Source organism: Tetranychus urticae, chromosome 1 (assembly GCF_039701765.1).
Source record: "Tetranychus urticae isolate SD_2017Ah chromosome 1, NJAU_TeUrti_SD_1.0, whole genome shotgun sequence".
NCBI classification, from domain to species: domain Eukaryota; kingdom Metazoa; phylum Arthropoda; class Arachnida; order Trombidiformes; family Tetranychidae; genus Tetranychus; species Tetranychus urticae.
In genome coordinates, this window is record NC_142958.1 from 11207307 (window position 1) to 11235172 (window position 27866).

The following is a 27866-nucleotide window of genomic DNA, read 5'->3' on the forward strand; positions in this document are numbered from 1 at the left end:
TGATTTAGCAATGAAAGTTAATTAAGTGGGTTATAATAAAAAGTTAATTATTAATATTCAGTGTTATAACTGTTATTTTGTGACTTAAAGTGTGCATTAGCAGGAAGCTAGAGCTGATGATGAGTAAACCCTTGGGATACAGTCGCAGGTAACGACTAGTTAGACAGGTTAGAATGATTCCAGTGATGATAGAACATAAATGCTTAGATAATAATGAAAAAAACTTAAATCATGTCATTTTTTTCGCCGAAATCACGGCAACGGGAAGGGGCCTTAAAGAAAATCTGCCAGCAAATGATGAAAATGAATTGACTTCAGCAACAAAAATTATTTGACCTTTTTAGAAACGCAGGTTCTTGAGAAAATCATATTCAGATAGTAGAAAATACAATCCGGATTCTAAAGCAGGAGGGTCGCGAATTATTTTTTTAATTTAATGACGTTATGGTTTAATGTAGATCATTTATACGTGACAAACTCTGACTTTTGAGTTCAGACATTTGATTACAATCAAATACAAGTACTAAGATTTTTGCATCCTGACGCTTTTTGCAAACTCACGAACAGTTTATGGTAAAGACCTCAGAACTATGAGCTCCCGCAACTGAAGAACCATAATTTAGAGCGCTCAAGGTCATTCAAGGTCAATTCTGTATTTGACCTTTAACGGCATTTAGAGATTATTTTCTGAGAGTACAAAATGAAATTTTTGGAGATTGTGGCCAAAGGTAAAAGGATTTTAAAGAAAATTTTTACCCTGCCTGGCAGCCATTATTGAACTTCATTTACGAAAATAGCCAGAGTGTGTTCAAAATGCACCTCCGTATCTGATCAGCAATAAATCCTTGCTGAAATATTACAAAGCAAAACATTTGCAAATTATCTGATGAAAAATACTTCAGGTCATACCTTATCAGAATGCAATTAACCTTTAAGTGCCTTTAAGTTCGACTGAGCGAATAGACTTGGATGGCCTTCAGATTAAAGTTATGTGGCTCAAGCAGAAGAATTTTTAATCGAAAAATTATGCAAATTAAAATTTTTTATTTAGCTTTAATAAACATGATCAATTTGGAATCGAATTGTGAAATATATTGCATCGTAAAATGAATGAATATTAACATATTTCGAAACTCATTAAAGATATAATTTTTGTAAAAAAAGCTCAAATTCGAGGGAAACTATATTCTATTCGATAAATCTCAAACCGAATCAATGAATATGCAACTAAATTTCCCAATTCCATCACATTCTTCACACTAACCACAATATTGATGTTTACTGAATCAATGGGTGAATGGCTTTTAATTTTCTGACTTTTTATTCAATGGTATCATTCATCATAACCACTGAATCATTGTCATAAAACTGTGCAGAACTTGCAAATCAAAGTTGATCTAAAAACTTTTCCTTATCGTTCACTGATTCTTTAGCTTATCATGTTCCACTTTGCATTGAACAATCGAAGTATAATAAATCTGAATGATTGTTGCTATTATAATTGCAATAATCAGAATTTGAATGATATGAAAATAAAGTTCAACTCCTTGCATTAACATTTAGAAGTGAGAAGAGAAATATGTTGAGATTAGATTGCAACAGTAAATATGAATGATTCAGAGCGCAATGTTAAGAATAGCTTCAAAAGAGCAGAAAAAACTAATAAAAAAAGTTGAAACCGATAGTTCTTTTTTCACTATTTTGTTGTGGAGAATGAAATAAAAGATAAAAGAAAAGACTGGAAAGACTGTAAAATGAAAATAATATTTGATTTAATATAAAGAAGTAAAAAAAGCCAAAATGAAAAGGAAAAATATTCTGCGAAGAAAAAATTTATTAACTTTAGATATTTGAAAAGTTTTTATCAGTCAACAGAATGCAATTTGATGCCTCATTTGATTCTCATTGGTTTCGTTTACTGCTTTAACAACGTTCATTTCTTTTCGCTTTTTGTACTTTTACGATCATGATAATGATTATGGTGGAAGGAGCAGAAGAAAAGGTCCAAAAATATCGCTAATAATTATTTGGCGAACAAAAAACAAAATCGAAAACAATGAAACTGATATTACTATTATCTGAAAATGAACATTCTTTCCATCCAATCCCTGAAAATTTGTAATCTTTCATTTTGTTGTTAAGTTATTAAATTCTTAATGATTTTTCAAAACTCAGATTATCACTCGAACCATTAACGAATCAAAATTGCATTTTAATAAGCTTTCGGTTGAGTTTCAGATGAACCTTCAATTGAATAGATAATCAGAAAATGCCAGTTTTCGATTTCAGAAGTTTTCTTTTTTCTCTTCATTCTTTTTTTCATTCTTTTTCGTTCGTTTTCCTAGCTTGTAATTTCATCGCATTTGAATTTCGAAGTGAATTTTTTTATTTTTTAGAAATACTTTTTTCTCTGTTGAAGATTGAAAGAACCAGTTTCAGTCGAAATTCTTGTTCTCCATGTTTTCTTGCTCTTCTTTTCTCTTCGTTCTTTCCTTTTCATTCTTTTCGTTCGCTTACGTTTCTTGTACTGAGAATCTGAATATAATCATGTATGTATAATAGAATAGAACGAACAAGATGATAAAAGAATAAAAAGAAGAGAAAAAAAGAAATACTAACCTCAAAGGAATTTGTGTGCATACTTTTCTTTCTACAGAAGATTTTCAAGATTCGTTTCAACTGTTCGAGAGTTTCAGCCTTTTCTTTTCTTCTATTTTGTATGGACATTAGTTGACCGTTAATGTGAACCAAGGGATTTGTAAATGTCAATATAAGAAGGGAAAAAGTTTATCATGTTACTGTCCAAAGTGAATTGTAAAACGAAGAAAATGAAGAGAAGAAGTAAAAAGAGAATATTATTTGTAGATGAATTTGTCTGAAAAGTTGAACAAGCACATGAACATTATTGCTGGAAAAATGTTGAATACAAATTGTCGAGTTTGTACTCGAAAACAAATGAAAACAAAAGGCAACTTTGAAAAGGCAAAGACCAAGAAAAATTTAATATCCATTCCGAGTCTCGTCTGGAAATTGAATGCAAAAATATATGAGAATCAAATCTGGACAAGAAAATGCATTATCTTGGAAAAAGTTGAATCGAAACTCGAAAGTTGTTCAGTAATTTGATTCAAAATAAGGTAACATGTTATTATCTGTTATCTAATTGGAAATGTTCACAATCGTATTTTATTTTATCGTTTGTAAATATTGGACAATCGTAGGAGTGAATAATAAAAATACAATAAACACAATAATGTATATGATAGAATATAATAACCATGATATTCATGGTTCACTGATTCCTATTTTCAAGTACAATATCATTTGCCTTCCTGTTTCCATTATCATTTCTTCCCTTCCATCAAACTTCGTCTCTACTTTTCTTCCAGTTTTCTTTTCTCTATCGTTCTATTGAACACGAGTTCAACTGAACAACTTCTCATCTTCCATATTGACCTTTACAATCACTTGACTTTGAAAAATCGTAACATTGAAATTGAATATCAGTTCAACTTTTATTTCCAACCAAAGTGAAATTTCAAGGAAAATCGACAATTTCATAAAAAGATTTATATCGATCAGAAGTTTTGATTTTCTGATTTTGCGATTTATTCTTCGTTCGCTTATTTTACAGACATTTTTGGTTTAAATATTTTCTGAATTTCGTTATGAAAAATACATTTTTAGCATTATGTTTGACTCGAAAAGATTAGGAATTTGAAATCGATCAACTCTTAACAGTTTCGTTTCAAAGAAAAAATTCTGATTATAATCGAAGATTCTCATTAAAAGATTTATATTGATTTGAGTTTTTCGAGTTACTATTTTGGTCTTTGCGAATTTTTGGTTTAGATATTTTCTGTATTTACACATGAAAAATGCATTTTTGGAATTATGTTTGACTCGAAAAGACAAGAAATTTGGAATGGATTTGCGTGAAAACCTTTTATCGCTTGAGGAACCTCACTTTGTTTCGAAATGCTCATCATCCAATGACTTCCATTTTTTCCTTTACGCTTCTTTTTCTCTATTCTTGATCCGATAATCCAATTCCTGAAAACTTTCAATCGATTTTATTTACAGTTTTATTTTTTCCCACAAACCTTGAAAACTTGACCATGCAACAGAGTAAAAGCGAACATAAAAACGAGTTTTAATTTCGATTCTTAATGCTCTTCCAATAAAAGTGCAACTCTTTCATCAACTGATGAATTCATTAAAAGTTCATCATTGACATGAACACCCTTCTCACCGTGAGATGAATATGATTCTCTCCCAGAGACAACCTAATCTTATTAACTTTTGTAACATTTGTTTCAACATTTTAAAATATTTCAAAATTCTCTTCATTATTTCTCTTTTGACATGAATTCTAATCATCATATTTTTTGAGGAAAAAATGCATTTTATTCTGGTTATAATGGAAAGAAAACAGAAACAAAATGAAAAGAAGATGAAGAAAGAGAAAAGTCAACAAGCTGAAGCAAGGTAAAAGAGCAAAAAGGAAGAGCGAGAAAAAAAGTTGAAAAATATTTTCATTTATCATGCTTACTGAACACAACTGAGGCACTTTTTTCCCTGTAAAATTGAACTCTCTCCTCACCTTGAACAAGTCACTTTAAGAGGAAAAGAAAACTCAAGAAATTCTCACTCTTTTCATCATGATTCCCATCTTCGTCGACATCACTCTTCTATCAGTATATTCACCATTATCAGTGTCACTAATATATTTTATAATAAAGATAAATCTAAATTACATTATGGAAATGATATTTTTCATATTCTTCTCTTCTTATCACATCATCAGAAGACTCGGAGTTTCCATTGAATGAGGAAAATAATGAGAAACATTATCATCTTCGTTTAAATTGTAAATAAAAATGAACTATCGAAGTTCAAGTCAATTTGAAACATCAAGAACCAGAACATTTAGACTTTTTTCATCTCCAAAACAGAGCAACAATTTACATATTTCATGATACTTTACATGCAACTTCATTCAACTCTCACCTCTGCTGACATGACAACTTTCTTGTTGAGCAAAACTGTTTCAAGGTGAAGTCAACATTCAGCAGAAAACTCGAGAAATGTTTAGCTCGACTCATGTATCATGAACTAGAGTCGAAATTTGATTGTATCTAAAAGAGTTGATCAAAAGAAGAAAAAATTTATTCAGAATTGCATATTGCTTGTTCGATGCATTTCCGAATTTCTAATTTTCCATTTGAATTTTGAATTCTTTTTTTCTTCGTCGACTAATATTACGATTATTGGGACTCGATTTTTATAGCTACTCATCATGCTGAATGAGAATTTCTTTTTTTTCCTTTTTTCTCTTTTCTTTTCATCATTTCTTTCTATTTTTATGTTCGACTTTTGAACAGATAAATTTGCAGTTTCAATTGTTGATTGAATTATGAATCGAGTGGACAGAATGGGAATGTCAATTTGATATTTTCCAAAAGAGTGAATATCAAAAGGTTGATATTCAAATGATAAACTGAAACTGATTTTATCAAATTAATGAACAACTCAAGCTGTAAATGATAACAAAACTTATTTTTCAACTTTTCTCTTTAACTTCTTCCGCTCTTGTTACTGAATAAATAATGAGAAATATCTGTTGGTAAATTTGATAAAAAATGAATCATTCAAAGTTGTTAAAGCGTGAAAATTGTTGCAATCATTTTCATCTTTTAATGTTTATGATAAAATCGCACAATTTTTATTCAAATTTTTTCACAACTTTTCTCATATTTTCACTTTTTTTACTTTGAAACTTCTTTTTTCATTGTAACTCAACTGATGATCAAATAATGGCAAAACTTTAATATATCGCCTTTGATTGTTATTGTGTTCATTATAACTTTACCATGTGAGAGCAACTTTGAAACGAATTGCATTTTTTGAAAAAGGTTAACCAGCGAAATGAAATTTCGCAGAAGATTGGATATTGATGAGCTTCTATTAGTTTTCGAATCAGCAACAATCAGTGATTCGAGCATTTCGACATTCATGGCTAGATCAATGGCGATATTTTCCTTTGAATATTTTTCCACATTTATTCTGCTATTTCCATCCATTTTCTTCTTGCTAATAATTCCAAAGTAGTTTAGTCTGTGGTCAAAAATTATGGAATAAATGGTCAGAATTAAATTTTAAAAGGAAATAGCTTAAGGCTAGAATCTGTTTTACCAAACAAAAAGCTATCAACAATAGGAAGCACAAAGGTGACAATTGAACAATTGTTTTCCGATCCATCAAAAAACTTTAATCCCTTTGTGTCTCAATTGATGAGAGCAATTACGATGGACAAATTGGGATTAAAATCAAACAGTTGACACTCTTACCAGCAAAAAGTCCAACAAAAGACACTTTTAGTTGCTCTTAAAGGATCACAATTAACCATTGAGTAAATACGATAATACGATCAAGTTGGAAATTGAATTAAAACGCTCAACCAAACTATCGATCTATGCGCTTAGAACCAAGTTTCCATAAAAGACGCTTAATATCTGAACATAAACACAGCAAATAAAATCATCGACCAAACATGCAAAGAAAATCGTTGAACCTACCTATTAATCATCAAAATTATCACGACCTCTCCAAAGCAGAAACAAGGCTTTATTTTGAGGTCTCCATGCATTGTATCAACTATTTTCTGAAGAGTTTCTTGAAGAGTTGCTGAAAGCGGAACAAGATCTGTGAGTTTTTGCGGTGACTGACAACAGAAATGTGGATTGAAGATGCAATGGAAAGTATTGTTAATCAAAATAAATGATCGATTCTCAACTGGACTGCACAATCAACAAAATCAATCGTGATTAGGATAATGAACAGAGAAGATGGAGAAATCTGAAGAAAAAAGGACAATAACTTGTAACAAGATGAGCCAACAGTGAAACCCAAAAAAATGTATTACTTTTCTTCTTCTATTCCTTTCTCATCATGTTTACCTTGCAAAAGTTGAACTTGATACAGAAGAGAGTCAATGTTGCGTTTTTTTGCTTCGAAGTTACAATGTTCCATAATGTTTCGATTCATTATTTGCTTTCACATTCTTCTTACCTTTCACTTTTCCTTGAGCAACAAAGTAACATTTTCATGTGTACTTTTAGGTATAATAACTCTTTATTAGCTTGTTATTAGTTATGAAAGATGAATTTAGATTAATAGTGATAAATTTTCATCTTCAATTCTCTTCTAATTATCGTTGAATTATCTGAGAAAACCATGAACCATTAACAATGTTCAACCGTCAAATCAGATTATCAGATGAAAGTGCGCCAAATGGCCGCTAATTGAGATTTATAACTCTTGTTAATCTTCAATTGCAACTTTAATTTTGATTGTGAAAAATGATTCTTGTTCATTCTTTACTCAAGTTGAACCTTAAATCAAACTAAGTAAATTAATTAACTTTACCCTTTTACTTTCATCATTTATTAATATTATAAATTCAAGAGCTTGTAATACTTTTGTTACACCACTTTGGCTCGTCAATTTATCGCTCAACTTTCAATAATGTATCAACAGAATGTAATCTTTATGCAAATCAATCAAATTACGTTTTACTTTTCCTGTTATATTAATATCATGATAGCAATAATGCCTTGTAAATGTATCATTATTACGGCTATTATTGTTATAAGTCTCATATTATTTTCTCAGTTGACTTTTGACAAGTTGATAAAAGTAAAGGAAGACAAATGAGCAAACAAAGATTCAATTTGATGACAATCAACATGATTATCATGAAGATTAGCGTCAAGAAACAATCGACATTCCCTTAATAACAGTAAAATGAAATGATTTTCAATCATATTCAACAATAACTTGCATGTCAAATATGCAACAGAATGAACAGTTTAATATTAAATGGACTTGAAGCTTCACAAAACCAGCAAATGGATTGATCTTTTCGAGGCTAAGAATGAAAATCAAGAGATCTTTTAGCATTCGAATAGCCTCTAAAAGTCGATCAGAAGTTAGATCGGGTTAGACTGAACTTGGATAAAACTTTCTCAAGATCAACTTGCAACTGAATTTGTTGAGATATCATTTGCAAATGAAATGCGCTAAACAGCAAAAACTAGAGTTTCCACAATTTATTAGTTCAACTCTAATCGAAAGATGTGAAAATGCATCTCATGGGAACTTTAAAGTTATTCAAAAGAGAGTTTACTGTTGCATGATTGAGGTCACCAGTTGATGGGATAATTGTGTGGTCAGCATCAACCATCAATGGACTCTGTCAAAATCAGATGAACCTTTGAGGTTACCAAAAATTCTGCAAACAAAATGTTTCTCTTTTTTCTCGACTCGTTTTGCCCCAACTTTACATCAAATTCATGAGAATTAATCAAACAGAATAACTTCATCAAAATTTTTATGTCATTCAACTTAATTGATGTCTTCGTGATGAACATTTTCCATGATAATCAATTTAAAATTTATTTCGATTTTCCAATCATTTGCCAATCTCTTCATGATTGACCATTCTTCTTCATTTAAAAGACAATCGAAGTTCATGATTCAATCAAAGGACAACAGAACGTAATGTTCAAAGTAACTTTATGGTTCAATTTTTTTTCTCTTTTCTCATTTTCTTGATTCTGAAAACTTCATTCTCGCTATTGTTTATTAAATAAAAAAATGATTCACTTGATTGGCTAAGCTTTTATCATCTTCTTTTAAGTAAACTTATTAAAATTAATCTCTTCTTCTGTTTACTCAACTTTTCCGTAACATTAATCCTTCGATATAATACCATTTCATGGTACTTGGAACATTACAAGAAAAGAAATGACATCGAATAATAATGTGCAAAAGGATTGAGACAACTTTCAATGAAGAAACTTGAAACAAAAGAATGAATTACAAGTGAAAATTCATTGAGAAACGTTGAACTGGTGAAGAAGCTAAATGAGATGAAATTGAAATGAAACACGAAATGATTCATTTCTTTCAACTAAAAATGAAACTTGAAACGATCAATTATCAATATTATAAACTCTTATTTCCATAACATTTAACATGAATTTATAGTTATTTTCACTCCCAAGAAAAGATAATTCATTTGATAATTTCATTTCCAAATGAAATGCGTAAATCATATCATTCTGTCTGATATTCACAATGAAATTATGTTAATCATTTGCTCAATCAAGTTGTGAGTTTAGTTTAAAAAAATGCCAATTTTCTTCGTTCCTTTTCAATTCAGGTTGTAATGAATATTCCAACAGATGAGGCAAGGAAATGGAAAAATTCAATTTCAAAATTGATTGAATTACACGAAAAAAACAAATAGAGACGAAAATCGATATCATTCAATAGTGATTAGTCTTTAGTTGCACTCTTCAGGAAACAAGTTATGCTATTGACTTTTAACTATTAATGGTAATTGAAAATTTTACCACCAATTTAACTCTGAATAGCTTCAATTATTTAGTAAAATTTTAAGTTTAAAAAATAATCGATTTTGATACATTTTAATACATTATTATTCATTTTATTTGACTCATTAATTGCAACCAAAAATATCGCCTCAACTTGATTCATGCAGAACAACAGATTTTGCAGAGAATCAAAATGGGAATAAATTTTTCCTCTCTTAGCAGTCAATTAATTTTTCTGCGTCAATTGGGTTCATTCAGATTGCAATGGCATCTCGACCTAATGTTAGCAATAAAAATGAATTTCTCAGTATCGAGTTAAGGATCATTTGAGGTCATTCGGTTATCAGATTAAACATTTCCTAGAATTGAAAAATGCTTTAATATTACATCTTTTAATGTACAAGGCAATTCAGCTAAAGGTGAGTCTTCTAATCAGCTTATGGTTGACCGATAGACCTAAGATTAAGTTTTTCCGTTACTTGTTTGTCATATTTTAAGTTCAAGGTCAACCCACCCATTTTTCAAGAATCGCCCAGGGTAACTTTAGAGGTCATCTAAAAGCCATTGCTTAACTTTCAGCCTTGGAAAATTTCTCTGACAAAGTATAAACCCTCTTTTATTAGGGATTCTCGAGTTATTGCGATTTAAACATCGAAACATTAGCCACTGAAATCTGGAAATTTTCATCTTCAATTTCTGTTAATAGCAAAGTTCCGTTTGCATTATGAAGACAAAACCTCGTGCGAAGTAAAAGTGATTGATTCATCATCATGTCAGCCTAGTTCACGGAGTTGCCTTGCATTCTTGATGGAGACAGACTAAAAGTAAACACTTTGGGCAGTTACTAAGACGTCTTGGTCTTCATATCCATATCAGTCCACTTCACATGTATTCCGTATCAATACAAAAATTAGGTTGACCTCATGAACTGAAGATTCTTGATGATATACGATTGAATGCGAATCTGAAAAACAAATGAATGGCGTAGAACCTTTTGATAGTAAAAGTTGGTCTTAACCTAATTTTTTTTTCTCCAACTATTAAATAGAATCAATAAAGTTCAATTTTCCATTGAAAATGGATTGAATGAAAATGGCTGTAAAAATTGGAGACGTGACTTTCATCATAAACTTGTATGCAATCTTTGAATGAAATGTTTTCAACACAAAAAAAGATCAGTTGAACATCTCATGAACCTTTACCAATAAGAATTGTAATTAACTATTTCAATGTTAACTGGAAAAACCTTGAGCATCAACTTTACCTTTATCGAGTTATGAGATTCACTTTTTTTCATTTCTGTTTGCATTATTTGATTGGAGCAAAAAAAGTAAAAGACGAAAAAATAACATTTTTTGTATCATTTTGCTATTAAAACTAACAAAATATCAATGCAATATGAAACTGAATATTTTTTGTGATTTTGATATGCTAAAGGCTATTGATATATGGATATGTTTCATGTGAGTGAAACTTGCACTCAAGGCAGACTTTCATTTAAATACAAGTACATATTATTGATATTGCTGTTGATGTAAAACTTTGGAAAACAGTTCAACTTCAAATTCCATGCAGTTGAAGCAATGAAAAATTCTCACATCACTCATCTTTAGCCTTTTTAATAGCATTAATAATGCTCATAACTGTCAATCTTGCATCAAATTATCCAACAATTTCGTGATCAAATTTACTCTCACAGTTAACGTGATCTCAATACAAACTCCAGACATGAGACTAACAATGGCTGCGCTCATTCAGAATCACTTGTTTGTTCATTACTTGAGCTTTGTTTTTTTATCAACTAATCCTTGATTTTTGGTTAAACTCAATATAAATTGATTTCAAAGGAAAATGTTGATTTGGTGAGAAAATAAATTAACCAATTTACTAATGCAATTAGAATAAAATAGTGTCCAGTTTACCACTCAATGATTAGATTGACCAAATGGATAATTTATTGTCACAAAGTAAGGAATAAAAAGATTATCACAACTACTTCACTGATTAATCTAAAGAAAGGCCAGAACTTGCAAACAAGGAACTTTTGTGAACATGATAGATGTGAAGTTTTAACTTCGATGCATTGCTACTCCATTTTTCAAGATACTCGAAAATGTGGACGATTCGGCTTTTTCACCAGCTGATCTTCGAATATTTTTTAATAGGATTTTCCGTTTCGATTATCATTTATCTGGAAGTAAAGTTCCTTTGGAAAGAATTGAGCTCGAATGAGTAAATATCAATGATGGAATGAAATGAAAAGTAAATATCTTGAGTTGTTTCATGAATTTTTGGTTTCGTTGGAAAATAACTTTTCTTTGCTTGGCATTTTCGTCATTCATGTATCTCAATGTGATTTCCTATTGAAAAGGTGAACTGAATTCGTTAAAACATTTTCTCTTAACGAAAACAGCAGTCATTTGAATAACTTGTTTGAATGTCGAAAGGTTTACATTGGACAAGTGAAAGAGTTTCATCAGTTATTCAATTCCTATTTCAATGGACGTTAAAGGTTATCAAAACTATTTACTTTTATTTCGTTACAATGTTTCAATTATTTGAATGAATGGAAAGAGGAAAAGTTCAGTTTATTTACCTTTTTCTTGGAATAACATTATCGAATATAAATATAGATATTCCAAGTAATGACACTTTTCCCAGTTACATATTGACTTTTTTTCACGCTTTATCGCTCTACTTAACTTTCAATCTTTACATTTTTCATGATGATGATGATTGTTTGGATAAAATTATAAGCCAATAATAGCAAATCGTGTTGAGATAAATACAACAGAAAAATATTTCTCTCATCAAATGATCATTATCAACAATCTTTTATCCCTGAAATAGATTAAGTAAGAATGAACATTTTAAATGCTTATCAAGATCAACTCAACAAAGTGTTTACAGTTGAAGCAATAAAAGTTGCCTTTTCTTTTCCCGAAAGCAAAGAATAATCTAAATAAGGTCACTTCTATCATTAACATGGAATCAGTACTGTAAATTAAGAGTGCGAGTTTCTTTAAATTTTGCTACGATAAAAGTCACTGAAACTGTTTATTGAATGAACTCGAAAAATCATTGAAAAATAACAAGATACAAAAATCGATAAAATCGTTTAGTACGAATGAGATAGTTAAACTGAATATTTTCCATTGGACTGCACGTGAGTAGGAGTTATCATGAAAGTTGGTACTGTTAATGTTTTATCACTCACGCATAGAGTGAAATTCTTAAAAACTGAATGAATTTATCGCCAATGCCTCGATAATTAAGAACATTAGCTCAAACCAGATTATGACTCGGTAAGTTTTAATTTCGAAGCATTTTCGATATCAAGGCTATTTAAGAGTGTACGGTTATTTAACATGCGACAGACTTGTAAGGGTGCTTTTTGAAGTGATGACTTTCTTTTCAATTCGAGTGTATCATGTATCATGAATCGGGAAAATATCATTTGTAAATCCGAGTGTTTTCCCGGCAAAACTCTCATATCTTTCCGGCGTATTATGATAAATCAAAACATAGAGTTAGAAGGGAAAAAGAAAAGATGATTTCGATTCTAATGGTAAACCAGTCGACCCATGCAGAAGCACCAGAAAACGAGCTAGCAAGAAGCTCAGAAAGAAAGGGTCAGATCTGTGCTTATTAAGTTGCCTACTCGTACGCAAATCTGTGTTACATGTTACAAATCTCTGTAGTTGACCGTAAGTTCTGAGAGATTGCTAAACACATAAAACCATATTTGATTGACTGAGCAGCTTCAAGTCTGCCCCTCGACAGTCATGTTAGGTTTGGATATATCGTTTACATAGGCTAAGGGATCCTAACCTATGAACTGGGTGAGAGTCAGACATCATAGCCACAGGTTTCGATCGTTTTCCCACTCTACCTTTGCTAAAATTATTTATACAATTTATGAAAAAGTATTACGGCAGCAAATATTGATACTTTTACTTGAATAAAACAAGTGGAGCCTACGATCAGGACTGATCGTAATTTTTTCACTGAATACGGGACTGGCTTTTTTCACCATATTGTCCAATGCGGTAAAAAACGGTAAAAAAGTGGTTGATGAAGTGATGGATGTGATGGAAAAAAGCCGGTACCACTGTATCCATATTTAAAGACTCAAATTCTTGATGAAAAACCATCGTCAATGAGAAAAATAAAAATAAAATAAAATCTGGTTATACAGCTGAACAAAATGAAATCTTTTTGTACAGTTAAAGTATCATATTTTTTACTCAACTCTTTACTCGAAAGACAGTTTTACTTATCCTTCTAATCCAACAATAAACCATCAACCTGGATAACCAAAAAGTTTTTCCCCCAAAGTCAATAGTAAAAGATACGGATTCTGCATTTTTTCCCCCACCCTGTTTAAACGCTAATTTCTCAGCAACCTGAATTCCGAGAAAGCTCTGACTATTTTTCGTAATTGAAGTTCAATCAGGGCTTTCATCCTATGTAAAAATTTTCTTTAGAACCCGTTTAGTTTGACCACAATCTTCCCGCAAAAATTTCATAGTTTGACTTTATATATTGTATGTATGTATGTATTGTATGTATAGATTGCTTTGAACGCATAAATACAAAGAAGCAAACAACTTGCTTGTTCAATTCATGCACTGGTTACACGCTTTCTCTTCTTGCAGAGTTGAGTCGACCGGGAATAACACCATTCGCTGTAAAAATTTCAAAAATTATATTTTAAAAAATACTTGCTGAATCGTAAACTCACTAAAATGTGCCACTTTTCTGGCTTTAATCTTCAATTTCTAATGAAAAACAGGCTTACTTCGGATACATTAAATTGGTGCGCCAAAAAAACTAATTTACTTACAAACAGCAAACCTTCTGAGTAACTATTGCTACGCAACAACCATGGAATCCATTGTAAATTGATTTGTATCAATTAATCTGACATTTTACTCTTGAAGCAAAAAGAAACAAAAAAATTGTTAAAATGTTCAAAAACTATTGAAATGCTGGTTAAGACAATCTGACAAGTTTCAATGTCATTTGAGAGGCACAGTGACCAATTAGTTGATGATAGCCGATTGATTGAATTAACCTTAATTGATGATAAATCAAGTCACTTTTTTTCCTTTCATTAGATCAATGTGATTGTAATGAAGGTGAAAAAATATTGAATGAAATCAAAGATTATTTCTTTGCACATTTTCCTCCCTTGATGAGAAATGATAATACAAGTACTCAGTTTGAATGATAATACATCATATCTGATGATAACATGTGAATGAGAGTTGAAGATGAAATTGAGTTCTACAAGACGTCAACTCACATAGACGTATTCATATATTCATAGACATTATTTACTTCTCCTGTCAAGTGAATATCTACACAACCTTTTTTTTCCTCTTCTTTACTTTTCTTTTCCATTTCGTATTCTGTACTTTTCTTACCTTGAGGATAAACAGAAGACGAAATGATAATATAAACAATAGGTAAAGTTCAAGACTTTGCCTTTTTCCAATGTTCATTGTTTTATGTTTATTCTGGTTTTGGTGGTGAATCTTGTTGTTCATGTTCCAAGGTTTTTCCTCATTTCCATTGTGAAAGAGAATAGAAAGGTTGAAGAAAAAAATGAACTTGAGAATAATGTATTGTTTTGAGAAGAGAATCTAAAAATACGAAGAAAATGATTTGTAACTGACACTTTTATCTGAATCCTGTTCTTACCATGTTATCAAATTTTCTTTTCCTTTTCATTATTATTTACTTATTTTGATTTCAATCCATTCAAAATCAATGTCTTTTCCCATTTCACTCTTCAATCGAGTAACAGTTTTCCATTCACTTTAAACTTTCTGAAAGATTTAATCATTTAAACTTATTACTCTCCTCATCATCACTTTCATTCAAGTAAATCATTTTAAAACTGTTATTTTACATATGAAAAGAAAGCTTAAGAATTGGAGAAAAAAACGAAGAAAAGAGTTTCTCATGTAATCTGTATTTTTATGCTGATCAACAGACAGATTGTCAACTCTTTTAGCAAATGATTCTCATAAATAACTTGATAAACTTTTCCTTTATCATCATCATTATCTTTATTATTATCATCATGAATGAGAATTTCTTTCAACTCCATTTGATAAGCTTTATGGGACAAACAATTTCAACTCATTTGAATGAAAATGAAAAGAAATGGAGAGAAAAAAAGGAAATTTTAAAAGTTTCGTTTCGAGTTAATCAATGAAACAATGTCAAAATTAACTTTATTTATGTTTTAATAAAGTTAAACATCTCAACTTTAGCCTTACCAAGTCAAGTACATTTGTCATTGATAATTTATCATCTGGTGAAAGGCAATTTTAGGTTGACCAATATCGAGTCGAGATTATGAATTAATTTAGTTGCAAATGGTGAGTTGAGTTGAGTGAAAAAAAAAGATTTGAAAGTGAAGGGAATGAAAAGAGTTGAAAGAAGAGGAAGAAACTTTTGATGAAAAATTCAATTCCAAAAGAGTTGTTATTGAACTTTGTACATTCATTTATCACCAACTGACAACTACACACATGATAATCAGTTGGTTCAATGTTGCATCAAAACTTTGAATGTTTTTTTCTCATCATTTTCAGGTTCAAAAGTAAATACAAACTGGGTCATTAAAAGTGTATAGAAATTGCAAGGAATTGTAAAGAATGATGAAAGGAAAAGATGAAGAGTCGAGTAAACTTTCATGTTTCTCATTGTTCATCAACTGATTTTTCAAATAACTCATGTTCTTGCTCTATCGTCTTTAAGTTTTGACATTCACACAGAAGTAAAGCAACAAAAGTGTTAAGAAACAGAATTTTTCCAAAATTTTTTGATCTGGAATATCAGAGTGATGATTTTTTATTTTGAAGACATTCGTGAAATCGCTCTTCCTTTCAGATTCAATCTTTCTCAATGTAAATAAATCAGAAACACTTATTACAGAATTACAATACGATTATTTGACCTTGAAATATGACAATAAATGTCCGCGAAATTTGCTCAAAAAATTCTTGAGCCGCTAGATCACTTATTGACTCACTAACAGCCGTTTAACAACGGTAAAGACAGCCCTGAAATGCCCTGAATAAAACTTGAAAACTTTGTCCTTTCATCTGGTCCGTAAAGGTAATACTTTTCACAGGGTTAGACATTTTGGTAAACAATTGCTAGCAAAAGATAAATGGAAACAAGTTCGATTCGGCCCTTGCTTAAATGGTTCAAATTAATCTTTAATCAATTATCAGCTTCCTGAGTGACTCGCGGACAAAAAAGAACAACAAATGACACTAAATTGGGTTAAACTGACACTAATGTTAAAGCTATGTCAATGAATCCCTTTGGCCAAGAGATATGAGCGTTTTCAGTTAATCAAATTGTTTGTACATAAATTCATTTGTCTTGCCAACGGGATAAGATTTCAACTTGTAACAGACATCAACCAATCTGAAAAATTTTGCACTCTTAGAAGATGACCGGTGTAGGTTAGAGACCGAATAGCAAAGTCGCCTTGAATGACCTTGAGCGTTCTAACTTGCGTTTCTGCAATCTGCGAGAACTCTTGTTTTGAATCTGCGTCTGCAACTTAACCGTTCGGGAGTTGTGACTACAAACGGGCGCTAAATGAAAAAGACACCCGGTATAAAGTAATGGGAAAAGTTATATCAAATGTTGAATGGACTGAAGTGCTTTACCTTCAAACTATCGAAAACTTGACCCAGAGCAAATTTTAATGTCTAGGAATCGAGTTGATTAACTTTTACTTTGTGTAAAAATACTGTTACTGGTAGCTGTCAAGTTTTGCAACCAAAAGCTGAAAGTTGATGAGCACCGAACATCGTAGTTATCAAAAGTTGTTGCAAAACAGACAAAATCATTCAGCTTCAAGCGCAATAGAATCAGACTAAATTTCCCTGCCGAGCTGTGCCATTTATTAGTCACTTTATTGCTCCTAATGACGATATAATCGCCCTTGATGACTCAATCTTGAATCTTGCTTATCCTTCAATAACTTTGCAAATAACTCATTTCCTTGAAATTTGACATTCTGTTAATCATAAAGTAGAGTAAAAATGAAAAGATCAATAATCGTAATTAAATATCGGAAATTTGCTTTTCAACAATCAATTTGCTGATTAAAGTTTGAATAAAAAAAGCAAAGTGACACAAAAAGAAATGTATTATCTTGAAGAAATAAGTATTTTGTCCATTCTTTTTTATCCTCATCCTATTCAGAACTTTTTGTTGCCTTTTCCTTCCCTCTTCATTCTTCCTCCTTCTTCCTCCTCTTTATCATCCAAATAAGCTTTACCAGTCTAGTTATAATTCTTATTTTCTGTCATCTTTCTCGAAATAGAATATAAATGATTAATTGGTAAAAATTTGTGAAAAAAAGGTAAAGAAAAGGTTTTCTTCTTCTTCTCCTTCCCTGAGAAGCAACAGCATATTAACTCATTTATCTTCATCAAAGTCATCTTTAGCTCAGAATGACATACCAAAGGAAAAATATTCTAATTTATCGCTTCACCTGAGGCAAATCACTTATATCAATCTGACAAACCTTTTCTTCGTCTTCACCATCTTTTCATTTCATCTTCAACCTTTTCTTTCCTTGTTTATATTTTCCTTCATTCAGCCTTCATCAACCAGCAGACAAGGAAAATGTGAAAATACAAATTTCGTCTCTTCCTAAACTTCTTATTCCACTTTTCAACCTCTCATGTTTACTCGTTATTCCTTTATACTCTCTCTCTCTCTCTCTCTCTCTCATCCTGCATCTTGAACGAACAGAAAATATCCGTTGAACGAAAAAAACCAATTATCAGATTATCCAAACTCTTTTCCTATCCATTCTTTGTCTCTCTTCATATCATTATTATTATTATCATTATTCCATCACATCATAAATACTTTTATATCATCATCATGTCAATGGGAGGTTAACTTATATTTTTATTTCTCACAACTTTTTGTATAACTATTTTCATTACTTTCATCTTTTCTTTTTTATTATCAAACATTCATTTTCTCAAGATTAGTGTTTATGAGTTTTTTTATTAAACTTTGCCAGTTGAAAGTGACTATTGATGGGCAACCAAATGAGAACGATTAACTTTAATATTGCAATGAAAGTGAAAATTAATAAAGAAAATTTGTTGCAATGAAAATTCGTTCCAACGATTTCCAGAGTAAAGAGATTCTTATGTTGGTCACCCTTCGAGAGTTCATGTAATTCAAGTGTTGAACATAATAGAATGTGAATTTCCACGAATAAGGAAAACCGAGTCGATGTGTCAACATAAATGAATCTTCAGTTTTCGTCAAGATTGATGATGCATTTGTAATTGATGAATTAAATAGCAATTCTGATTCAAAAGATAAGCTCGCCAATTTAACCTGTTGCCTGATGATCTTGAAATTTTCTGGAAAAATGTTATTCTTTCACTTTTTTGTATCATCTTTTATAAAAAGACTTTTAATGAACACAGAATTTGATTAAAATGAAAAATATTGCTACTTTTAGCGTTTGAATGTTGAAATTTGTTTATTTTGTTTCATTTTGGTAAATAAAATTCTAAAAGGTTGAACTCATTGAACCGAAAACCTTGTGAATCATGAAGTCTTACAGGTAAAAGTTGTTGATCAACAAAAGTGGAAAAAGAAAAACATTTGAAAATATTATTTCCAATGTTGATTCAATAATTTTGTATTCATATATTGAAATTCCCAGATCAAGATTGATACAGTTATTGAGTCAAATAAAATCAAATAAGCAAAATAAAAACATGAAAATGAGTTGATTTAGGAAATGGAAAGAGCCTCCAGCAAGAACTGATTGGAAATATCATTTCACCTCTCAACTTGCATTCAACAATAATATTGAAAGAAGAAGAAGAAGAAGAAAACAGATATTCCAATTCTCCAAATGATTGTGACCCTTGGGTGTTTCACTCCAGATTAATAGTAAACATTCGCACGTATAATCATTTCTCTGTGACTGTACACTTCAAGATTCGTTTATCAGTTCGTTTCTCTCATTTGATTGTCCAACGAGTTTCGAATTTGCAGAAAACGAAAAAGAATTTCAATGTTTACTCAATCGTCTGGTAGACCAACCCAGAATCACCCTGTTAATGGGATTATTTTCATATTTGGTTAGCATTCCTTTCTGATTTGACATTTGCTTGGTGAGGAAACTTTCAACTTTAATCATTTAGCGAAAAGCAAAAGTGAAATAAAGTTGTAAAATTGTCTTTAAATGTTAATCAAGTCATTTTGCATTCGTAAATTGACTCAATTTTCATTGCTTCGGGCGAGTTTTGAGAAACGAAAATGTTTTTTCTTTTTCTCTTTGTGTGTTCATGTCTTTTTGCAAATCTTTTGTCATTCGTATTCATTGTGATTCCCCATTAAATTGGTTCAACTAATGAACAAAATTTAATCATTAACTCAATTCTCATTGATTCATTTTCCTACTTTTAATCGCCTTGTAACACTTTATTAATTTACAGCTAATCAAGTTAGTCTTTTTGTTTGCTTTGTGTTCAACAATCAATTTGAATCGATAGGTTTTTGGTTCTGATCAACTTTGGAAATCGTAATTTACAGAACAAGTTCTGATGACACTTCATGATCTGAATTGTTAATCAAATTGTGACCTTACTCAAGTTGGGATAAAATAATGAGCTTTGACGCAACAAAAAAAAGTGAATAATTTAAGTCGAACATTTTGATTTACAAATTTGTAATTCTCTTTGAGTTTTATTCCTGGTTGGTCAAGTTTCCCAAGTTGGTCTAGACTAGATCTGAATCGAGTCTTTCAATCAGAATTTATCACTTTTCGAAAAATCAACTTTCACTATCTTCTTCATTAATATACATTACAATGGAAAGTTATGAATTTCTTCTTCTTTACTCAACCAACTTTATGGTCATCTTTCTAAGATAATCAACTGCAGACATAATCCATCAAAAATAATGGGAAAATGAAATGACTTTTGACCACGCAAAATGGCTCAAGTTTCAGCTCTTTTGGTTAACATTCTGATTTAGAACAAAGACAATTCTCGTTTCAAAAGAATTTCAATTTGTGATTCACTTGTTTTCTTCGCTCAATATTCAAGGCATTTTGAACACATTGTAGTTGACCTCATAAGTCTCTGATCTTTTCATCCCAAAAGCTCATAAAAATTCTCAACCCAAGTTTGTGCAAATAAAAAATTAATTGATTGACGGATCGACTAATTTGATTAAAGATGAACTCAATGAAATATCTATGAATAGCTATAAAATGTATATTTAGGCATTCATAAACTGTCCAGAAAAGCACAAAAAAAGTAACTTCAAATGTGCTGAACAATTTGCAAAAATTAAAACTCGATAAAAAGATCGAGTACGAAGATTGAGATACACAAAACGCAAACTTTCAATGCTCAGTTAATATGGAAAGTGCGGAAACTTCTGTTGGAGTTGTAACCTGAAGTGGGAAAAATGTTTCACTTTCTTTTCTCGTTTTGTTCTTGACCTGAATAATATTAATTAATGAGAAACTAACTGATTTTCTTTACTGATTCCTTCGAATCCATTAGACCCTCCAAATCCACCAACATTAACTGGATACAAGGAAGATGTTCCAATGGAATCAGGTAGTCTCCATAAGATTAAATGTGTTTCTCTCGGCGGTAATCCACCTCCTAATCTGAAATGGTTCAAGCAAGGAAAAGAGGTGAGTTGAAATCGATTCATTTGCATTCGTAAACTTGAAATGCTCAACTTGTGAAGCAATGAAAAGATTTAATTTGATTTTCATTAAATGGAATTGAATTTAAAAATAAAAACATTTACTGGTCTATTTACCGACAGAAAAAAAAGTTGAAACACCAAAAAATCGTTTAATCTCTTCATTACTTGCAGCTAAAATGTTACACTTTCTGTTGAGCGAAGTTTTGATGGAAAGAAAAAACTAAACTCCAATGTCAATTAGCAACGAAATTGCCTTAATCATGGAAAGAACATGATTATTTTTTCCTCTAATTTTGTTAAACATCAACAATTGCTTCAAGTTATCAAGTAAATTATTCATAAAATGTTTCAATTCAGGAGAAGAAGATGAGAAATCTTAAAAACTGGGAAAACATGATTGTTGAGAAAATGTAAAAAAGAAGAACAATGAATGATGAAAAATGTATCGAGAAAAGATCAAAATAAATGTTCTAATGATGATGATAATGAGAATGTTAAAAGCCGCAGGAAAGAATAGCTATTCTGAATAGAATGACAGAATAAAAGTTGATTTATTTTCTGTTGCCCAAAACACCGTTTTCCATGCTATTCACATTCACAATTGCAGTGATTCAGATGAACCAAGGGAAAAAAAGAAGATGAACAAAGCAGAAAAAAATTGTACACATAATTAGGCTAAACTTGATGATGTTAAGGTAACAATGATGATGAATATGAGGATGAACATGATAGTAAATATGAAGAAAGTTTCTTCTTCTCTTCATTTTCTCAACATTAGCTGTATCTGTTGTAGTTCATCTTGCAATTGACATGCAATGTCACATGAGAATTAATTTAATAACCTGTGAATAAAAGTGACATTTTGAGTTGAGGTTTCACTTTTTTCTGTGTAACAGCGATTCTTGTTTTCCATGAATGAAACATGATTATCGAGAGAAAAATTGAAAACCAAGTGTAAATGTTGCAAGTTGCTCAACTTGAAAAATGATATTTTCTATCATTCTGTTAATTATTCATGATTCTTTTTTTTTGTCTTTTCTCTTTTATTCACAGATAAGCACAATATCAAGTATAAGCGGCAGTGGCGTTTCCAATGAACTTGTTGTTCGACCTGAACCAACTGATAACGGAATTGAATATACGTGCCAAGTGAATCATTCCGCTTTAAACCAACCTTATTCAACATCATTAACGCTCAATGTTATCTGTAAGTTCAACTTTTTGCATCTAACATCATTTGATTGGATAAGCACACAGAGACATTTCAATTGAATTATCTTTAATGGCATCAATTTTTGATGGAAATTGAAATAGAATGTTCAGTTGTTAATCCTGTACTTAAGAATATTCTAAATGTTTGCAAAATGAAACTTCTTTTTTCTATTGTTTTACATTAAGACATTTCTCTTGAAGATTAATTCAAGCCCTTTTAACCGTAAACTTCAACAAGAATAATATCTCCGAGTTTTTGCAGTTCATGAACTTTTCTCGAAGAATTTGCATTCGTGATTAAAAATGAATATATTTTTGCGGATAAAATTCCAAGTTGCTATATTAACATTTGGTAAAAAATTCTAAGATTATCTTTTCTTTTTTTATTTAATGGGTTTTATTCCCAAAACACAAGTCGAAACAGCTGAAAACATTCAACTTTTCATTCATTCGACTGCGAACCAAAACTTTTCTATCAATGCTACAAGACCCTTTCTTTTGTTTGAATCTCTTCTCAATAAAAATGGTACAAGATTGTGAAGAAATGTTTCATTCAGTAGTTCGATCCAAGTCTTTCAAAAACAAATTCAATTCAGCTCTAAAATCGAAGTGATATACCAGAAAAGCATCTTTCAATTTGGAGTTTAAGCGAAAATTTCAATTGCTCAGTTTATTGAAGTATTTACAAAATTCACTAAAAACCCATCAAACTAACTTGTTGATTGATTGGGAAAATTTTTTGCTTTGAAAGTAAAGAGAAATATTTCTAGTGAATCGAAGCAGATTCACCATAAAATTTTTTCACTCAACGCAAGTAAAAAGCCTTTAGTTTCAGATTGGCTTCCCACCACAAACTGTTTCGACTATCATCAGCCGGCGTGCCAATCCAGTCGAGATCCTCAGTTGGTCTGCTTTCAAACTGATTTCCATCACAAATGGCAGACAAGCGCCATCTAAAGTTTATTTCAGTCATGCTAAGCACAATTGAAAAATTACGCGAGATCCTAAAATTAATTGCATCAATAGCGCACAGAATAACTTTTTTATCTTTTGCTGAAATAACCAAAATCTGTTTGAACTTTCGACATCTAGAAAGACTCTAAACGTGGCATTTGACTTACACTAATTTTCAAAGCAAATAGCACATTTGACTTGAACAGAAGTCTATGTTTAGTGGAAGAAGAAGCACAATTATTGAGTTAAAAGCTTATGACCCAATCATTGGGTAATTGGTTGACTCTACACAGTTGGATAATTGAATTGATTTGGGCTTCTTTTCACTGGTTAAAAGTATTCATCGATTAAACCATCTGATTAAATGTTGTTCATTCACTTTTCCCTTTCCATTTCTGTCTACTTTGCACTCTTACATCTGATCTTTTCAAAACTCAACCTCATCCTGCAATAGTTTGCATCATCACCTTTTATCTCTTGATATTCAAGATAAAAGTCCATTTGGCTGTCATGCGAAGAAGCCAGTAAGCAAAAATGAAATCTCGACTGAATCCGATGAAACAAAATACTGCGGGTCAATAAAATGGATCAAAACTAATGAAACTAATTAAAAGATAATCTTATTATAACTCTTTCCCAATCCATTTGTAATTTATTTTGTTTCCTCATTGATGAGCTTTGCTCTTTTCCCAGCCAAAAACATTAAACATTCATCTTCCTGACTCACCATCACAATCACAACCCTGATCATCTGAACCTTGATTAAAACCATTTCATCAATTTTTTCATTTCATCTTTTCCTTCAATTCGTTTAATGTCCAATTTTCACCTTCAATTCATCTTCTTTTCAAGTAAAAATTCATTTTTCATTAAAATTTCCATTTCCAGTCTTTTGTTCAAAATAATTTCATCTAAAAATACATTCAATTTCAAAGAACTTTTTTCTAACCGAAAATGTTTTCTTCTTCAATTCCCTGTTCGGCATTTGTTCAAGTTTTATGATTGTCTTGAATACTTTTATCTTGATTGAATATTAATAAATCAAAATATTGAGAGAAAAATTAATTATTTTGAAATAACTTTTCTTGTTCCATTATCCAATTTCATGGATAGAAAATGAATATTCATGGCAAGAAAAACCTTGTTTAGATTTTTACCTTTTATTAGAACAATTTGAAATGTTTGTGAAAAGTTAGTGAAAGTCAATTTGAAATGTGAATAAAAGAGAGGAAAATGTATTTTCATAATTGTTTTCAGGTAAAAATAAACTCTCATTATGATGAACAAAAAAAGTATCATTATTGTAAACAATTACATCATTATTTCATTATTAGTGCATTTTCATTGTTTGCAAAGGCAATGATAACATCAATTTAAAGGGAAAACTGTTGAGAGTTAAAAGATTAGTTGCTCATAAAATATAATTACAACCATGAAAAGCCATTTAAAGCCTTTTTCATTTCTAATGACTTTCTTATTGATGCTTTCAAACCTTTTTGTCATTCAGTTGAAGCGCATTAGTTGTCGTTGAAGCAGCTTTGATTGGGGAACACAAAAGTCAACAAAATGATTAAATATGATAAAAGGTGCAAGAGCAAAGTTTAAACAAAATGCCTTTTTGGTTCACTTGTTCAAAGATTCATTTACAAATTGTCAACATTTCTCAGTTCGCTTTCACTCACAACTTGAACAAGTTCAATGTTGCTAAATACTCATGAACATACCTCTGCTGCTAACCAACAAGTGCTCAAGTTACAAAATCGAGACTCGAATTTTAACAAAATTTCAAGCAAAAGTACTCTATTCTTTTTCCTTGACAAATCCTCATTTCGATAATCTTTGAATGAATTTCCGTCTTTTCTGTATTTTTTGTGTCGATATTTTGTTAAACACTCATGAACCTCACTTCGTTGGTTACTTGCTAACAAGTAAACAAGTGCAGAATCGAAACTCGAGTTACAAGAAAAATATTTTTCCGTAGCTTTTTTTTATAAACTCATTTCGCTCATTTCTGAAGTAAAGTGAATTTTTGTCTTTTTTGACTTTAAGTACTTTCTGCTCAGTTTGAACTTGAATTGGAATATTTTTCAACCAGTAAATGTCATAACCGAAGTAATAACAGTTTTGAGTTATTTGGAGTAACAGTTAAATGGCTCTGTTGGAGCATTTCAAGTATTTGAATGATTCACTGATCATTTGAGTAAACACTTGGACTGCAACTGAAGCTAACATTTAAGGGTCAATAAATGATTCCATTCATCATTTACCAACTACATGTACTTTTCCTGATCAACATTGGACCAGTTTTTTTTCTCGCTTTCCGTTTTTCTTTTACCTTGAACTTTATTTCATGTTGAATAAATTCTGGTGATTGATTTCAAGATTCTTTTTTCTTCCAATGCAATGAAAAGAATAAAAATTCAATGTTAAAGATAGATAAATGAAGCTAAGATTTAAATCTAGTTACAATGTGAAGTGTTACAAAAATTTATTCATTTGATTTCGATTTAATGGAGTAGAAATGAAATTCAATGGAAACTTCAATACTTTGTTAGTAAACAAGATGATAATGATGAAAAGAATAAAGAACAAAACTAAAAGAAGTTCGAAATGCCCACGAAATGTTTTCGAATAGAAAACAAAATTGAATAAGTTCTTTTAAAAGTTTACTTTTTACCCGAAAAAAGGTGTAATCGGCTGTTGATAATTAGTCGAACAGCTTTGATTTAACTGAATATCAATGGAATAACATGAAAGTTTCAAAGGTTTCCTTCAACAAGAACATGAAATTCGAATGAGAAATTCTGGGTTCTTCAATTATTTTCACTTTTCAAGTAGAATTATTAAAGTCACTCGATAAACTCTTCAACCTTTTTCTTTATCAATCAGATTTTTCGAGACAATTTTTTCTCTTCTGTTTGGACAAAGGAAAAAAGTTGAGAAGAAAAAGTTCAGCAGAAAAACATTGATATTGTTCAATTTCTGATCCTTTTTTTTCTTTGACTTGTGAACTTTCAGATGAAATCGAAGAACGAAAGAGAAAGCAAATTTTTTTTTCAACAAACATTTTTTTTCTTCTTCTTTCTATTGAATCTTGTAAGCCAAAGAAGGAAACAAACAAAAAAGATGAACTTTCTTCTTAAATCAGCTGTGAAAAGATTCTCCTTTTGACTTTTGTCGTTCAATGAATATCATGATGATTGTATAACTAAGAGTGTTTTCCATTCTCTTTCAGTTACATTGTATTCTTGAATGATATTGTAAGCCTAGAAATTGATATCTTGCATCTATTATAATGCAGTTTTCACCCTCTTTCCTTTCACCATCATTCTCCTCCTTTGCTAATATTGGACTTCATGCTGAGTTGGGAAAACGAACAGAAAATGTTTCATCCTCAATACACAACATTAACCTTTCTCACTGTTCAATCTTTTTTTCTGCTTCCATTGACTTTGCTCATCTGAATTGCCATCTAATATCCATTTTTCAGTTTCTTGCTGTTGCCCTTCAACTTGGTCCGAACTCAGTGCACCTTGGAGTCTTGATGTTCATCAAACCATTGAACGGAAACAATGAGTGAAATGACAAGTTCAAAGCAAAAATTTTCTTCTTCTTCTTTCTCTTCTCTTTTCGCTTTATCGTGATTACGCGATAATTTTATTTGGAATCAATTAGTGAATCAAATCAGATTATATTGAATGACAGTGTTCCAAGTTTCCCTTCGCTTCTCGTTGAATAAATTAATTGTCTTATTGATAGCGTCCAAGTTTATGCACCATTCACATAACATGAGTAAATCTGAATTTGATTTGTTTTCTGTTGTAGCCTTTTGTTTCCCTTTTTAAGCCATGATGAAGCTCAAATGAAGATAAATGGCTTTCAGGTGGAAAATGATAAGAGATGAATGAGAGACGCTTTTCGGGAAAGAGCATTGGATGCCATGGTAATGACTTTAATTGTAATTCTTAATCGAAATGGAATGAGGGATGAAAAATGTCAAGGAGTGCTACCAAAAGAAAATGTTGGGGTCAAAAATTATAAGCGAAATATCTCCATGAGAATGTTTCATGAGCATCTGACTAATCCAATACTTTGCCCTTTAGATGATTCACTCAATTTGAATTAACTGATCAATTATGCGCAAGTTATAACTCTAAGTTATTTCGCTAATACTAACAGTTTATAATAGATGACCAATGCTTACTGATGATTCCAATCATGATTACTTACCATTGATTAAAAAACGCAAATAGATGAAAGAGTTAAGAGTTGTCAATTATGGACTCAACTCTGGTCTATGTGCAACAGAACTTGTTCAATTCCCAACTTTTTCCATTGCTTTCCAGCAAAGCTATTTACGTAACCTTCGAGTTTTAAATATTTTACTTTTTTCTTCACTTTCTGGAATATCTTCAAGCCACAGAAATAAATACTTTTCCAAAAATCAATTTACTGTAAATTGAAGAGCTGAGGACAGTTAGGGTCAGTTTAGGATTTGATTAATCGAGGTGACCAAGAATAGATATCTCTACACATGATTACTCGATCTTA

The 27866-nt window shown here is 30.9% G+C and overlaps 1 protein-coding gene across 1 annotated transcript in view; it reads left to right on the forward strand.

Annotated features, from left to right (window-relative positions):
- LOC107361414 (nephrin-like) overlaps positions 1 to 27866 on the forward strand; it is a 99217-nt gene that overhangs the window by 27462 nt on the left and 43889 nt on the right. The window contains exons 6-7 of the mRNA XM_015928244.3: positions 20996 to 21132; positions 22203 to 22356. Of these exons, the coding sequence (XP_015783730.3) occupies positions 20996 to 21132; positions 22203 to 22356 (291 nt within the window). The remainder of the gene's footprint in view (positions 1 to 20995; positions 21133 to 22202; positions 22357 to 27866) is intronic.